An 18,279-nucleotide genomic window follows, 5' to 3' on the forward strand; every position below is an offset into this window, starting at 1 on the left:
GGCCTCTTTTAGACCCACTACGCTGTATTAATGCGAGTTGGTAGTTTACACTATTCCAGATTATTAATTTCGATCATTTCTGTGCCAAATTCGATTTCGATCAATTTTGAGACAAGGTGGAGTAAGAAACATCTTATCATGGTAACATCAGAATATAGAGATGTATTATTCCAAATTATGACATTAGTGATGTTAGTTTGTTTAGATTTCTTCATTCTCGAATAAAAATATAAAATGTTAACGATAAGTATCACTGGCTGCCTATTCGTAACCAATTTAGTCTAGCAGTTCTATTGAATTTTAATAGGGTAATAACAAAATATAACTGGAGCAGCTCGCGCAATAATGAAATTGGATTAATTCAATTGTGTATCCATGTTCTGTGTACTGTATAATATAGATTCACTGCAATAATGAATATTGCCAAAATTCATTTCGTTTCATTCAATAGATAGGAGCGTTTGCCAATACCGGAAGAATATGACCTACCGGAAATTTTACATAGGTTGTGAAGACTGTTCAACCATTAAATTAAATTCTATTCAAACTGACGTCATTCAACTACCTATTCATTTAGAAACATCCGTGTCCTATCTAGTTTTACAGATGTTAGTTTTACAGATGTGCTTATTGACACAAGATAATTTATAAAGTATGTTATATTTCGTGACTTAGTTGGAAACAGCGACATTATTACAGACACGAGTAAAATAAAAACATTAAGACTAGGTAAAGTTAATTCTGTCCATTCAGACGATTACAATAAGCACGCAGTAATCATGAGATGATTACAACGTCCGGCGTTTGCAGCATTAGAGCATTTATCAATCAGTTTGTCCAGGGACAGAAAGTATGTAGGCTGCTGAAATATGATACTTTCGTTTTGTTACAAAATCCCTTATCGTCATCATTCTATGGCCTTAAAAGATCCAACAATCACACTAAAGTAATCACGCGAAATAAAATGTAAATCAGTAGTGAATAAATTACAAAAGAGTTTTTTTTTTTGTTTCAGAATCTCAATTTGGAATTATGACGCTTGAAGACAAAAAGTTCGCGCAAGACAATAATGACGCCACCGAAAACTCTAAGGCTAATGGAGGCAATAACTTAATAGTAAATGACGCTATAAGAAATAGTTTTATTAAAGATAAAGTAAGCAAAGAAAAAGCTAATCTTAAAGATGAAATAAAAGACAATGACAGTTTTGTGGGACTTAATATATTTGAGAAGTTTCAACGGATGATGTCCTTGATAACAGTAGAACCAATTTTAGCATGTTATGTAATGCCGTCCGTACTTTCAGCTTTGGCTACACAGAATTTGTATTTAGAGAAGGCTTGTAGAGTCAACCTGGGTTTCCGGGATCAAGTCTGTGATGCATTAACTCAACGGAACACAGCAAACTATACTTTAGAAGAAGAAGCAGTTCAGACCTTAGTTGCCTCAGTAGCTGGTTGGAAAACAGTTTTGCAATCATTTCTGCCATGTGGAATATTAATATTTCTTGGCGCATACAGCGATCGAGTTGGACAGAGAAAATTTTGTATGCTTCTCCCAATTGTTGGCGAGTTTTTGACGAGCGTAGGCCTCATTGTAAATACTTACTTCTTCTACGAGTTGCCGGTGGAAGTTGCTGCGGTGACTGAAGCAATATTCCCAGCATTAACTGGAGGCTGGTTCACCATGTTTATGGGTGTGTTCAGTTACATAGCGGATGTGACTACAGAGGAACAGAGGACGTTAAGAATAGGAATAGTGAATCTATTCTATTCATTAGGAGTGCCAGTGGGTGCAGCTCTAAGTGGTATATTAGTGCGAAAGATTGGCTTATATGGTGTTTTTTCATTGAGTGCTACGTTGTACGTTCTGAGTTTTATATATGGATACTATAGGATTAAAGAAGTTAAAAGGACTGACCTTTGTGTGGTATGTACCCATTTTCTATTATAGTAGTTATATAAAGTTGTCTTATCTAATTGAATAATAAAGCATCCGTCATCAATATAACTGTTATATATTATAGGATATATAACAGTTTTGTTAATGACGGATGCTTTAGGAAAATAAATATATTTTTACTAAGTAAGAAATATAAGTAAATCCAAATCATATGCTTTACCATAACATAACATACAAAGTATGTATTTTAAACAAGCCCCTTGACAATGTGACTGTTATAAACAAACCGACATACCTACTTATTTACACTATTAGTAAGGCTTATTGTTTACTCGATTTATATTATGTCACGGCATTGCAGTTGTTATATTTACGTTTAATTAGTTGATCTAATTAGTGTTAGATAATCTACGATAGTCAGCAATTAGTATCATTACATCAACAAACAAAGGAAAAAGGCGCTTTGTGTAGCGTGAATGAAAAATATTAAAAGGTGGAATCATTTTTATCTATACTTCTTAAAGCATATCTATTAAGAAAAATATCCGCCACGTCCATCTGTCTGTCTTACCGTATCTTTATAAATCTACAAATACGAGTAAGTCCGCGATGACATATATCTATTTTTTAAGGATTGCTTAAAATGCCCATTCTACGAGTAGCTTCTTAATAGTTGTCAATAAAAAATACACAAATAATTCTAATAAAGTTGTTACTATTTTAAGATTAAGCAAATTATTTTTGCATTAATTTTTACATTTTAATAACCTTAATAGCTCAACGGCGGTCGGACTCATCACAGAGGGGTGGTGCTTCGATCCCCGCCCCGTTGGTCTATTGTCCACTCCTGGAGGGGAATGGATATATTGGTTAAATTTAAAAAAGATATGGCAAATTCTTTAAAAAAAAAACTAAACGAAACGAATTTTACTGAGTAAAGTACACAGATAGTATTTCTTGAATAGAAGCATGCAATACTTTAGGAATTTCATTATACATATAGCTACTTTTATACTTTGTTTTACCGTAAAATAACGCCTTAATCCAAGTGGCACCTCTACATAGATCCAAAACAACCTTTACTTAAGGATGCTTCGATTTTACTCTGAAACCATTTCTAACTCATTCATTATTAACTCTACAATAATCTTTTTAATGATTCATTGACCACTTGGGTATTTATGTCGCAGCTCACTTGCCGCCACTAATAATTTGACACCTAATAACAAAATTATTATATTTTTTGAACATGTATTTACCACACTATAATACTCGTATTGTATAACATCGCATGACTAAGAACACACTGTACAAAGTCGGCTTTAGTATCGCCCGATTTTAAAACACCTGTAAAAACTTCATTTTCATTCTTACGATACCTACTTAGTAGAGACTTACTAGTCTTGTTTTTAAATTAATTCTTAATTGTGTCTGTCTATTACATAAATAAGTAAACAAGAGATAAAAAACACGATAGTAATATAAAACAAATTGGACAGTCTTATTTTTAGTCTGATGAATGGTTAACCTACTCCATACCCTCGTAGATTTTAAAAATCTATTATTTTGAAAACAAAATAATGTTATCATTGCTCATTTGATATTCAACATCATCATCATTAACAACCCTCACTGTTGAGCACGAGTCTCCTCTCAGAATGAGGGCGTCCATCATTTGAACTATGTGGTCTGCCCATTGCCACTTCAGCTTCGCGACTAAACGTTTACTGTGATGTATTATGAAAACAGTGCCTTGTAGGTCCCGTGGTTAGCCTGTATGGCTTCGCTTCACGAGATCCTGAGTTCGAGTCCTGGGATTTTTTTAATTTATTCTTTACAAGTTAGCCCTTGACTACAATATCAACTGATGGTAAGTGATGATGCAATCTAAGATGGAAGCGGGCTAATCGTAACTTGTTGATCGTTGTGGATGAAAATCCACACCCCTTTGGGTTTGTACACGGCATCTTAGCCACGGACGAAGCCTCCCACCAGCCTAAAATGCTGATAACAATCAATCATTTAAGCCGTATGTTCTTAAAGCTAAAAGTCTTAAACAGTCGGCGGAATAGTCTTGGCTCTTTTATCCCAATGCAATGAAAGAGAGAGCGTTATTTCCGATATTTTTGAGGTGATAGCTTCTTATGGGAGCTTCGTAATGTAACGCGTTACGGCGCCACTCTGTCTGGTATTTTTTTTCTCACACATACGACGGCAAGTTACAGTTATTTAAATACTTTTATCAAGCGTCCCGAAAACATTATTTGATTTTTGCACTGCATGCATAGAGCAGTGCCTACCTTGAAAACTCATTAAGAACTTGTGTTTGGAGAAGAAATTCTCCATTTTGTACAATTTGTATGTACAGTGCCTACCTTAGTTATAAACCCTGTGCACGCCTCTGGTATGTGTACATCTTAGACCTACAGGTTATACAATAGGTCACGAGTTCAATGACTAAATAAGATCGCCGGGCGAAACGTAACAATAAAAAAGTCCATCAACTTGACCCAGTTAAATGTCACTCTCGGTTGATAGGAAGGACGGAGCGTTCTGCTCTAGGTATTTATATGCTCTAGACTAGGTCTAAAATATGTCTAGCCTGATTTTAAAATTTAAAATGTTTGAATGTCTTTTAACACATTCTTACACGCTCTAAATTAGCTTCTCTTGAACTATGTATGTAAGAAAATCTTGAAATGGTAATTTGACCCACTTCCCGGTCTTCGATTAGGATGGAATTATGCACACGCTCTAAGTTTTGATGACAATACATAACTAGCTAAGAAACGTCATTACAAATCAATATGGCAACCTCCCCAAGATAGCGGACAGGCTGTTTGAAATCCACCCCCATGATATGGATATAAAATGAAAGGATTTTGCTGTCAGAAATAGAAAAAAAATAGTCAAGATTAGAGTATAGGGAAGTCCAGTATTTGTCATTTTTAGTGCGTGGTAAAAGCTTGTTTTTTAAACTATTTAAAGTTATTAATTTATAATTTTATAATATTTGTGCCATGGTATAGTTTCTAAAGTAATGAACCGATTATGATGAGGTTGTTATTGAGCTATATAATATCATCATCATCATCACCATTATCCACTCATATTCGGCTCACTGCTGAGTATCCACTCAGAATGAGAGGGGTTAGGCCAATAGTCCACGCTGGCCCAATGCGGATTGGCAGACTTCACACACGCAGAGAATTATGAAAATTCTCTGGTATGCAGCTTTCCTCACGTTATTTTCCTTCACCGTTTGAGAAAGTATATAATATATTTGTGCTGAAAACAGATAACCTATAGTATTGATATTTATTGTTGATCAGATTAAAGATTTTTAGATTCAGACACAGATAACATATGATTTAAAATCTTGAAAAAAATAAAGAAAACCTTAAAATAGAGAAACTCGCGATCAAACGATTCCTGAAAAAGATAGTTCAAGGTCGTTGGCATAATACGAGTATAATAAACATAAGTTCGTCTGAAGTAAGTATTTACCTAGGTAAATACCTACCAGCGGCGAAGAGATCATGCAAGCCGATTCCCGCCGGGTTACCTTTAAAAATCCATATATATTCATTGTTGTACTGTATCTACATATATGAGAAACTAGAGTTTGTATCATGTTATATGAATTAACTTTTCCTTGAAACTTCATCTAAATTCCACCTACCTGCATCTATAAATTAGGTAGGTAGGTACCTCTACCTTATGCATCTATAAATTAGGTAGGTACCTACCTAATTTATAGATGCATCTTTAGACAGATCTAGGTTTTCACAATTATGTAGATGTATCCTCTTACGAGTATACTAACTATGTTTTACAAAGACTTCGTGGAATACATATCCCATAGAATACAATAGAAAAAGGTCAGCATCAATTATGCAACGTCAGTACTTATCTGAAGAGGATCTCAAGCTGATATAATTGCAATAATATCCTTAAGTAGGTCACAGATTAAGAATAATAGGCAGATGGAGCGCACGGAACACGACGGTGTCGTAGCCTCTCCAAATACAAAATTCAAAAACGGATACATTCTCGAGTCAGTACGACACGAAGCGTCGCATCAGTAACTTTCAATATTATTCAAGAAAAATGGTGTCTTATGTTTTTAAATATTTTAAAAACTGTTCACAAAAACTAAAGGAGCATTTTTTTTGTAATTATTAATTATTATATTAATTTACGTAATTGTTGTTAGTGTTAACTTTTGAAATACAAATTATGAAAATGTTTGAATATGCAGATGTCAAGGATACGTGACGTTTGTTTTTTAAGGGTTTCACCGTCTTCACCACGCTGCTTGTAATATTCACTCTGTATGATCTTTACTCTGTGAAGTAGGTAGAGTGCTTAACACTTTTCACGAGTAATTAAGTCATTGTGACTGTTATCGCAATGAGTAGATCACTATTTGTTACTGTAAATAGGTTATTGTTAATTGGTTTTTCATGGCCTATGAAATAGCGGTTCGAAAATAATCATACATGCACATTACCGCCATCAATGTACCAGAGATTGGAACTTATACAAGTTTAGATAAACTTTTCATTCACAACTGAAAATTTCTTGTAAAAAAAAGCTCAATATTTCATACATATTATTTATATGTAGGTACTATTATATTTATAAGTAACAATGTACCTTTAAAATGAGGGTAATTTAAAAAAATGTATGTCATTCCGATATACGTTAGGCTACGAACTTTTCAAACGTCCCTATAGACTCCGCGCCACGAAAGAAGTCTAGCGGCTAAAACCGGAACTAAAATTGACAGCGCCTTACACAAATGACAATAAGACTGCCATTACCAAAAGACAATGAGCGACATTAAGCCATTAGTCCCACGTCTACGGGACTTATTTCATGGCGCGGAGTCTAATATTTATGACAGCGCCTTACACAAACGACAATAAGACTGCCATTACCAAAAGACAATGAGCGACATTAAGACATTAGCGCCACGTCTACGGGACTTGTTTCGTGGCGCGGAGTCTAGTATTTATACGCGATACCTACTAAAACATTCGTGCTAATCTAAGGAAGGGCCGATTTAAATGAGACTTTCGCTGTAAGATAGAAGACGTTATAAGGCTTATTATAGCCCCGGAAAATTCATGGTTCCCGCGGTATTTGTGAAAAACAGAATTAAGAGTACAGTAGGAAAATGTAAATGGGGATGATGACTAGGTTTGAATATATTGATTTTTTTATGATACATTCGGGTAAATAAGGTCAATGTTAACTAATTTATTCATAAAAAGCACAGATTGTCTGGATATTTGCAAAATAAATAAGATTTTAAAATCTATTGAAAATCTTTTATCGTAATTAGATGAAAATTCATACAGTTTTAGCTTCCTTACATTAAATGTGACATATTTTATTACATGAACTTTAAACATAAACGCACAAATAACAAAGATATTAGTAATTTTGTTTGAACGCAAATACAGATCTAACGATTATTACATAATAATCGTTAGATCTGTATTATACATACCTACATACAATAGGTACATACTTACGACGTCATTAATTCGTACCATTTTGTATGGGGCGTTTTTCAGGGATCCGTGTCAGTGCCGCAAATCTGACCCTTTAAATCCCTGTAGCTCCGAAAGTAATGATCGCAGATACCCCGTTACTTTCACAAAATTGCTTTACTATTAGCGTACTCTTAATTTATATACAATTTAAAAAACTGTCATCATCCCTATTGTGTTTTTTGTTTTCCACAGAAGAAAACCAGCAGTTGCTGCGAATGGTTGCGGGACTTCTTCGACACACGCTACGTGAAAGATACCATGATGGTTGCGTTTAAAAAAGGACCCAACAACCGAAGGTTACGCGTTATCATGCTGGTTGTCGTCCTGTGTGTTGTTATTGGACCTATTTACGGTGAGTTTTGCTAGATTAAACACAGACGACAAAACATACCTACATGATTAAGTATATTGTATTAGCTGACGCCGCGCGGTTTTACCCGCGTGGTTCCCGTTCCCGTAGAAATACGGGGATATTAGATAGCTTTTCTCGATAAATGAGCTGTCTAGCACTGAAAGAATTTTTCAAATTGGACCAGTTCCTGAGAATAGCGCGTTCATCCAAATAAACTCTTCAGCTTTATAATATTAGTATAGATCTACATTGGGCAATGTATAAGCCACTGATAAGCCATAAAGTTATAGTGTAAACTATAGTACAGTGGCATGAATAAGGTTTTTAACTACATAGACTAGTGGTTTTCAAAAAATGTTATACAACGATCGGAACGATCTTTGCCTTTGGGGAGGTTGGGGTTCTAAGGTGCTGGAATGACGACCCCGCACTAGAAAGCACAGTGTTGGTTGACCCCCCACCAGTTGGATTGACGTCATCAAGTGCTGCGAGTCGCTTGGATGTTGATGATAATGACCGGGACCGGCGGCTTAACGTGCTCTCCGAAACACAGGTAGGTATGTATGCGCAGTGGATTTACAAGACGGAGGTCCTGGGTTCGATCCCCGGCTGGGCTAGTGGGAGGCTTCGGCCGTGGCTTGTTACCACCTTACCGGCAAAGACGTACCGCCAAGCAATTTAGCGTTCCGGAACGATGCCGTGTAGAAACCGAAAGGAGTGTGGATTTTCACCCTCTTCCTAACAAGATAGCCCACTTCCATCTTAGATTGCATCATAACTTACCTACCATCTGGTGAGATTGTAGTCAAGGGCTAACTTGTAAAGAATAAAAAAATATCTTAACTCCGGGCTGAGAATTGTAAATGAAATTTCTTTAGAAAACAAACCCAGAACCTTGCTATTCAAACCACATATGCTAACCATTGTACCAACGATTCCTCATAAAATTAAAGTACTATTATGAGACTCAGTTTTTCCTTCACAGTTAATTGGTTTTCCAATAACTAACACTAACACTGAGGACACATAACAAGCATCTTTGCTTTTTTCTGAGTTTAATAAACACTTAAATACTGCACTTTTAGTCAACATTAAAACCCACATCCTGCTATTTATACGAGTAGGTATATATAGGTATATATAGGTAGGTAGGTATAGTATATGGTATAGTATACAGTGGTGTGCATTTCATAGATGCATTTAAATACCTATTGCATACCAAAATACCTAGTTCAGACAACTTTAATATTAGTCGAGTACGAACAATTTTTGGATTTACCGCCAAAAAGAATTGTTTTTGAACCTCAACTTTTCAAGTAATTCCTGAGATTAGCTTGACACGTTCAACCAAATAAACAAACAAATTGACTAGTTGAGGTACTATAGAATATGTGCCTCAATATCGATATTACACAGTTATAGTGTAAAACTTGTTTCTGCTAACGCCTGCGAATCAATTTGAGCAATTCGGTATTTCCAAGATAACTTTTTTCTGTACGTCTGATCTTAATGAAACAACCTGATCTGATCTTAATAAAAACCTTGGACTTTGCTTAATCTATTTGTGAAAACCGCAACATAATTCTTTCAGTAGAACCAGAATAGCGCGAACACAGACAGATAGACAGACAAAAAGATTAAAAAAAATATATTGTATTCTGTTGCACATTTCTAATTGCCCTAACTTAATTTTTGTTCAATTTTGTCAATCAAGTATTTATTAAGATTTGCCATGAGTCAACTACCTAACCTATTAAGGATTTAGACTCTTGAAGGTTACGTTCCAAAGCCACCACGGTTTCAACAATTAACCACCTTACTTAGTGCTGATGGAGCATGGACTGACAAATTTTTGAGCCTTCATAAAATGAGGTATGGATATGGCAGACTCTCTTTCTATAACTAGTCGCCGCCCGGCGGTTTCACCTGCGTAGTTCCTGTTTTCGTAAGGAATACGTGGATAAAATATAGCATAAGGCACTCACAAATAACGTGGCTTTCTAATGGTAAAAGAATTTTCAGAATCAGTAGATCCAGAGATTACATTACAATATCCCAAACTTTACCTTTAATATTAGTATAGATTACATTTTTAAATTAAATTTCAGTTTGAAAATCGACGACGACATTAATTTAAGTCAATAAATCACGTATTTTCAAGTATTTTAATTTCTACGTGAACTTTCGAGTATCTACGAGTATGTAGGTACCTAAGTATTAATTGATAGTCCGTGATAAAATGCATTATTTTTGGCGTAATTTATCAACGAATACGTAAGTATTTAGCGGAATCTTTTTCAAGTATAATGATTGTGACCGGGATCAACAGCGTTTTATGAAAGCTAACTGAGAGTTACCTACTTCCCGAAATTCGATTAGTCTCACATGCAAATATTGGATGATAAGAGCTGGTCTGATGATGTAATTGGAAGGTACCTATAGGAACTCTTAAACTTAAGAAGATAAAAACATCGAGTTTAAGCTAATTTGTTTTGAAAAATCCTCTGTATGCTTAACGTTCGTCTCATTGTAACCATTGAGATAGAATAATATCGTTTTCGTCGCAATGGGTCATGGGATATGTAGAACTTTAAGAAATTAATTATCACGTGTCTCAAACGGTGAAGGAAAACATCGTGAGGAAACCTGCTCATATGAGAATTTTCTTAATTCTCGTTCGTGTGTGTAGTCTGCCAATCCGCATTGGGCCAGCGTGGTGCACTATTGGCCTAGCCCCTCTCATTCTGAGAGGACACTCGAGCTCAGCAGTGAGCCGAATGTGGGTTGATAACGATGATGATAATATGTAGAACAATGTAGAACAATTCATGTCTCTTGCAACAATTCATCATGTTATTTCTTGCATCTTAGACCAACTGGATCTACTGTATACATGTTACGAGTAGGTACTTAGAACATTAACATAAATGCTTGACTTTTTTAAATAATCATTAATTTCCATTGATTTCAGGCGAGATGTCAGTGATGTACCTATTCACTCGGTACCGGTTCAACTGGAATGAAGTGGATTTCAGCATGTTTTCCACGTACGCCATGTGTACTTCACTAGTTGGTGAGTATACCTCCCTACTTTAGATTGTTTTGCTTTTAATTATGATACATTAGATTTATAATTGAGTTGTAAAATAAAAGTATTTTGTTTTGTAACATTATAAATAGGTTTTGCAAGAAATGTTTGCTTTATTACGATTTTGCTGTTTGCATACACTAAGCATGTTAGTTCATAAGTTGATTTTTTTGTATGTGTAAAAATTAATATGAAAAAGTCGTTAGCAAACTTAATAAATAAATAAATAATTATATTATATGAATGGTTCGGGTAGTGTAATAGTCTATTGTGTGTTAACAGCCTCGTTTATTGATGTGATTGACATAGATAGTCTTTCATAGATTAATGCGTGCTCATAAAATCGTTCCTATTTGGAAAATCGAATTGTTTTAGTTGACATTGAATGGTTTGTGGATATCTATGTACGTCAATTGCTTGACATAGGCCGTTTGTAGCAACTTCCAAACATTATATGTGATTTAAGATCCCGCAAATACTCGTACGTGTAAGACGATCTTCACCGACCTGTTTCATATATGAAAAGATTTTATATATCGAATAATTAAATACTTTGTAGGCAGGTTATTTCGATATTAGTACCTAATTAGCACTGGTCTGGTTAACGAATAAAAATTACAGTTCTTTTCATGTAGGATGGTGTGGGTGAGAGTTCGTTTTACTCTTGAAAGTTTGCCGCGATTCAGGATAATAGTACGTATTATGAACGTCATACAGGCAAATGTCACCGTACTCGTGCTATCTGAAAAACGTTTTATGTTAAAATTTCATTACGGACTTGGTAGTAGGTATAGGGTTGTCTACGAAAAATCAGACTTAGATTCCGGATATTATAATACGTAATCTTAACTTGGACTGAAATATTTTAGGCAAACCATTGGCAATATTTTAGAGACGTTTCAATTGATATAAAATACTTTTCTAAATGGAAAATATATCTATTTTAAATTTGGAACCAATAAACGACGCAACGCTCTCCCGATCAGTCCGTGAGCTCACCCTGGGGTCATGCCTGAAAATCAGCGCTACAGTTAGCGTCTTAACTGTAGCATAGAGCTGAGGCAGCGCCCCATTCAGCCGAAGCCTTAGTAGGTATTAAGTTAGTATTAATTCTCATGTTTTTTTCTTATTTATGTTATGTTGTTTTGGCTGAATAAATGTTTTTATTATTATTATTATATATTCGAATAGTGACGCTCGGGCGCCCTTGAGAACGAGGCGCCCGGGTGTGAACCACCCCTTGCACTATAGGTAAAGTCACCTCTGTCTCATTAAATCTTTGCATAAGTAGGTACCTACTTAATTTCCGATTTTAGACTTTTGACGGCCTCCGTGGCGCAGTGGTAGGCGTGGTGGATATACAAGACGGAGGTCCTGGGTTCGATCCCCGGCTGGGCAGATTGAGATTTTCTTAATTTGTCCAGGTCTGGCTGGTGGGAGGCTTCGGCCGTGGCTAGTTACCACCCTACCGGCAAAGACGTACCGCCAAGCGATTTAGCGTTCCGGTACGTTGCCGTGTAGAAACAGAAAGGGGTGTGGATTTTCATCCTTCTCCTAACAAGTTAGCCCGCTTCCATCTTAGACTGCATCATCACTTACCATCAGGTGAGATTGTAGTCAAGGGCTAACTTATAAAGAATAAAAAAAAAAGACTACGTTTCATATTCCGTTCGCTCCAGGGACCCTGTTCTCCGTGGGCGTGTTCAGTCACCTGCTGAAGTTCGACGACGCCATCATCGGGGTGATCTCCTGCACCAGCAAGATACTGTCCGGCTTCATGTACGCCTTCGCGACCAAGACGTGGCACATTTATATCGGTTGGCGTTACTATTATCAACCCTAAAGATATAGGCAAGAGTCCCCTCCTGAAAAAAAAGGGTTGATGGACACCCTAAAGGGTAGTGCCAGACTCCTACCGGGTAAAACCCCTCCTCCCATCCTGTTAGCCGCCTTTCAGCCTATAACACGGTAACACTCTTGCCTATATCTTGTCGTTATTGTTGCTTTCCTCCTCATTTCCTCCTTTTCCTTTTCCTTTATAATGTCTTCAAGGAAGTTAGTAATAATTTGTCCAGAATTTTATGTACTATGTTATCTACATTTACATCCCCCACCTTTGCAGACACTATTATCAACCATTTTAAAGGCATACAGAGCCAGGCCCACTAATAGGTGAGGGGATACCAGATATTATGTAGCTTAGACCCACCACGCTTCTCCATTGCAGGTTGGCGGAATAATCATTTCATCATCATTAACAACCCATATTCGATAATGTTGAGCACGAGTCTCCTCTCAGAATGAGAGGGGTTAAGCCTTAGTCTACCAAGCTGGCCCAATGCGGTTTGGCAGACTTCACGCACGTAGAAAATTAATAGAAAATTCTCAGGTGTGCTCACGATGTTTTTCCTTCACCGTTTGAGACACGTGATATCTAATTTCTTAAAATGCTTTTATAACTGAAAAGTTGGCGGTGCATGCCCCGGTCCGGATTCGAATCGACGCCCTCCGAATCGAAGGCAGAGGTCAAATCTACTGGGCTATCACGTCTCAACTAACTACATACACTATATTACGATTACTAATTATTCCAAGAACACTTTTTAGTGACCTTTCTCACCTGGGGCTCTAGCCAAGTTACACATCAATTTTCTTACTATCAAACGCTAACGCTTCCAGAACTAAAAAAAATGTATGAGAATGACAGATCAGATCGATAACACGATTGTCGATTACGTAGTTAGGTATGTCATTCCCATTTTTTTTTAATTTTCGAATCATTTTAGTTTTTATAATCGAAGTGTCACATGGCTTTAGGCCCATGTACCTGTCCTGTCACAGAGCAAGTCTAAACAAACACGCAAGTATTCAAAGCACATGAGAATCTACCTACTAAAAATCCAAGGATTCATCTTTGTGAAAATCACTTCTTACATAAGTATGTACTTACTCTATAACGGTCAAACGTTCTTAATAAAATAATTTTAATTGCAGCACCGCTAATCGAAATATTCAACGGCACTTCGTTCATTGCTATGAGGTCAATGGTGTCTAAACTGGTAGAGAAGGACGAACTGGGTAAGTAGTATTCGCCTTATCAAGTAAGTTTCCTTTTTCAGATACAAATACCTACCTGCCTACCTACTAAAACCATACTCGATGCGCACTGTTTACCAACAAACGAATTAAAAATGAAGGTAGAGAACGCATGTTATTTCCAAAATATATAAATAGAAATAACTTTAGATTAAATGATTACAACACAGAAAAATCTGAATAACATAAATGACTTTGTGTATCAGTAACATAGCTCAGACCAATTATAGAAGGACCTGTATCGCATTCATAGCCACGTACAAAATTGTCTGTCATTTTTTGAGGAAAACGAGCTTAGATTTTGTATATATCTTATACTAAACTAGATGTTTTTGCCCGTTTTTTACACAATTTAATTACACAAAAAGGTATTTTTACGGAGCTCTTTAACCGACGAACACGATTACAACTATTTAACATCGATTCTATAGAGACAGTTTTTATAATCGCATTAGATCGTGGATCATATACTTTGACAGAAAAGTAATGTCTAGCGAGGCAGGTCCTATACAATAATTGGTCTGAGGTAACATAGACTCCAAACTCCTTTAGTGAAACACTCTGTTGCAGGTATAATCGATAGAAAGACATTTCACACTAGGATTACCTTTGTTTATAGTTTAGCGCTCGTAGGTACTTACTTCTGTGTTTTCCAGGCAAAGTGAATTCGTTCTTTGGCGTGGCGGAGGCGATGATGCCGCTTGTGTACGCGCCGATGTACACGACGGTGTACACTGCCACCATCAAGTCATTCCCCGGTGCGTTCTTCATACTCGGCGGAGGACTGACTGTGCCGGCTGTACTTATATTCTTGTAAGTACTAAGACTCTTATTGAAGTCATCATCATCATAATCAACCGCTGAGCTCAAGTCTCCTCTCAGAATGAGAGGGGTTAGGCCAATAGTCCACCACGCAGGCCCAATGCGGATTGGCAGACTTCACACACGCAGAGAATTATTATGAAAATTCTCAGGTATGCAGGTTTCCTTACGATGTTTTCCTTCACCGTTTGAGACACGTGATATTTAATTTCTTAATGAAGTAAAACTTCATTACTATGGGCTTTTTCTACAGGCATAGTGAAGCAGTGTTTCTAAACTACCAGTAGATGGCGTTTTTAGAGTACTTTGAAACAATCCCTTCTTTGTTATGCCCGAGGCTCATAGATGGGGCTTTATTATTTTTGAAAGAAGTTTTACTTCAGTCCTGTGGTCTATAGCAGTCGTTATTTGGTATATCCCCGTGCCTCAGAGAGCACGTAGTCTACAATCCTACGCCTGTTTGCGTTCACTCTACTGTATATAATATTTCCCACGTAGATCAGTCTTATGAAGTTTAATCGCTGCGGCCATTATTATTATTATAGGAAAAGTCAGATGTAATATCTATGTTTCATTTCGGACATCATGCGTTAAGCTGCAACACAAGATTTTAGTTATCAGAGGTAATATAGGGGCGCGACGGCTGAGCATTACCTCGCGCGCGCCTCCAATACACCCGAAGTCGTCACACGAGTCTTGATTTAGCGTACTTTGTGTACGACCTGTGCGTAGCGACATCTGCAGTTTATTTCAGAGACGTCATAAAGACTGCATCCAACTTTACTAAGTACTATACCTACGCATATTTTCTCTCAGCATTAAAATAATACTGTATCATCTTTCAGATGGTTGTATTTGGCAAACAAAAAGTATGTCAACTCAAATACACAGCAAGATGAAAATAATAAAGCGAACGTAGAGGAGAAACCAGAGAAGGGCGGTATCGACAACAAAGCTTACGAAGCCGAAGGAAAGAATAAAATTGACGCAAATGTGCCTGAAGAAGTCAACACTAATTTGAACGAGTCGCAAATTGAAATGGGCTTCACAGAGAGTATGCTATGCAAAAGTAGATTGTAGAATACCGTCCCCTAAATATAATAGGTGAAATAGTGTAAAAGCAAACGGTGAATCCTTGGCTATCAACTAGGCGTTCACTTTAAGTTTGCTACGATCTGTCGCAATCCCCTTTCAACTTAAATACATAAACTTTTTTTTTTTCAAAGTAAAAAATCTTTGTGCAAGTTTGATATGAGGAGTAAGTTTGTGATTTCGTTACGAAAATTGTAATCTGGCGATGCGTGCTGCCATTTACATGCATTGAATCAGTGTTTGTTATTTTAAACTACCAGTAGATGGCGTTATTAGAGAACTCTGAAACAATCCCTTTTGTACACTTGCAGATACCTGAGGTTCATAGATGGCGCTTTGTTTTTTTTATGTTTGGTATATGGGCGCCCCCTTAAATATCTATTTATTTTCTAGTTCTGGCTGTCTTTTTTAGTATTTCTTGTAGCGGCAACAGAAATACATCAACTATCTAACCATGACTGTGCATGAGATACAGCCTGGTGACAGACTGACAGCAGTCTTAATATTAGGATCCAGTTATACTTTTTGTAATGGAAGGTACGGAACCCTAAAAACAATAATTATTTTAACAATGTTAGTAACTACCTACTTGTTAACGGTCAATGCCAACTCGAAGTGAACGAATAGTAGTAACAATATTCGAATTTAATTTATACAGTATACTGTAGTTTTTATTTATGCTATTAAGTAAGATTGTAAGAAAAATTAAATCTAAAATATTTTTTACTATAAGAAACGTCCATTCCATCATTAGAATAATGTGTACATTTGGCCACCTTTGAAAAGATACATGAAAATTTATAAAAATTACATTTAAAATTTGAGATTTTATAAGTTTATCAGTAACCTGTCTGTGATATAATTATTCATAATGATACTAAATGATTATTTTATTTATATGAAAAATATCTTGCTTTTGTTTAATTATTCATTTATTAAATTAAATTATCATGGAAATTATATGTCTGTACCTGTTTTAAATTCTGAATATCTTTCGTTATTCTATACTCGGTTAATAATTTATTAAGGTACTTAAAACATTTATTAAGCAATCTAAAATAGCAAGATTATTTATTATATTTAAACTAGAAGTACCTGTGTGTCTAGAAATAGATGGGATCACCACCACCAATACATACCGAAGTTTAGACTCATCGACAGTTTCGCAAATGACTTTGTGATAGGATGGTCAGTCATCTGCCTTCCTAGCCAAGTGGCATGTCGATTCTCTTTGTACGATCGCTAACGCTTCGAAAACTAGAAAGATGTATGGGAATGACTTTTGCTATCGACAGGTCACGTGATCAAGATCTCCCATTCCCATACATCTTTCTAGTTTCCGAAGCGTTAGCGATCGTAGAAAGAGAATCTGCGTGCCACCCAATGATTTGCTAGAAGAAATTAGAAGTTTTAGGGCATATTTCACCACCTTTGATAAGTGTCAGATAACTTATTCATAAGTTTTGTCTTTGTCATTTAATTTAAAATAGGAAAGTGACTAAGCTTACGATTAGACCTATTCAACACTTATCAGCCGGTCAATTCACTAACTTTGAAGCAAGCTACCTCATATAATTAACATCAAATCAAAAACAAGCGCAATTTTCGTATTCCATAAAGTCCATTGTTAACAAAAATCTCAACATCAACTGGGAAATGTCAGTTACCTACTCTATGATATCCATGAAGGGCTGTCTTTCCATGAATCTTAATTTTGATCAGTTAGCATTAAATAAATAGTGAATACGAAATCATGTGAATCGAGAATTACTAACAATTGCTTGATGGTGAATTGGCCTGCTGGTGGTGAAACCAGTCCTCAATATAATTTGATTGATTAGTGTGCCTTATGTGTAATTAATTCTTAAGTTTCTTTTGGTTCAATCATTTGTTATATTATATTGTATGGTTAGCTCATGTACTATGAAGCATGGGTTTTCATGCCAATAAGAATGCTACATTTATTAGTGTCATTAATACTGTTTATTCGCTATATATAATTTTGATTGATTTGATTTATATCGAGTAGCCTACAGTCTTCATATGTAGTTATCTGCATATGAAATTACCATAAGGAACCTCATTGACATATAAATCAATTACAAAAATATTTCATTTGACAATTTATATAAAAAATTTATATTGGTGGTATGATCCAAAGTTACCAATATTTTTTCTTTTACATGTTATGTGAGTGATGATTTATGTTACCTACTTTTCATATAAGTAAAACTAACGTATGAATATAGAGTACTTATTAAAATAATTAAAAATAAATTATTTGTTTTTCTGACTTTCATTTTATTTTGAAGCTATCTCATTTCTAACTAATATTATAAACTGGCAGACCTCTAGCGGTTTTA

The 18,279-nt window shown here is 35.9% G+C and overlaps 1 protein-coding gene across 1 annotated transcript in view; it reads left to right on the top strand.

Annotated features, from left to right (window-relative positions):
• Positions 1–18,206, top strand: part of LOC112042964 (solute carrier family 46 member 3) — a 35,864-nt gene extending 17,658 nt beyond the window's left edge. Inside the window, exons 3-9 of the mRNA XM_052883795.1 lie at positions 1,016–1,929; positions 7,659–7,818; positions 10,790–10,891; positions 12,586–12,723; positions 13,901–13,984; positions 14,659–14,815; positions 15,670–18,206. Of these exons, the coding sequence (XP_052739755.1) occupies positions 1,033–1,929; positions 7,659–7,818; positions 10,790–10,891; positions 12,586–12,723; positions 13,901–13,984; positions 14,659–14,815; positions 15,670–15,904 (1,773 nt within the window). The 5' untranslated portion in view covers positions 1,016–1,032 and the 3' untranslated portion in view covers positions 15,905–18,206. The remainder of the gene's footprint in view (positions 1–1,015; positions 1,930–7,658; positions 7,819–10,789; positions 10,892–12,585; positions 12,724–13,900; positions 13,985–14,658; positions 14,816–15,669) is intronic.
• Positions 18,207–18,279: the final 73 nt, after the last annotated feature.

The sequence above is a fragment of the Bicyclus anynana genome, chromosome 10 (assembly GCF_947172395.1).
Source record: "Bicyclus anynana chromosome 10, ilBicAnyn1.1, whole genome shotgun sequence".
Lineage (NCBI taxonomy): Eukaryota > Metazoa > Arthropoda > Insecta > Lepidoptera > Nymphalidae > Bicyclus > Bicyclus anynana.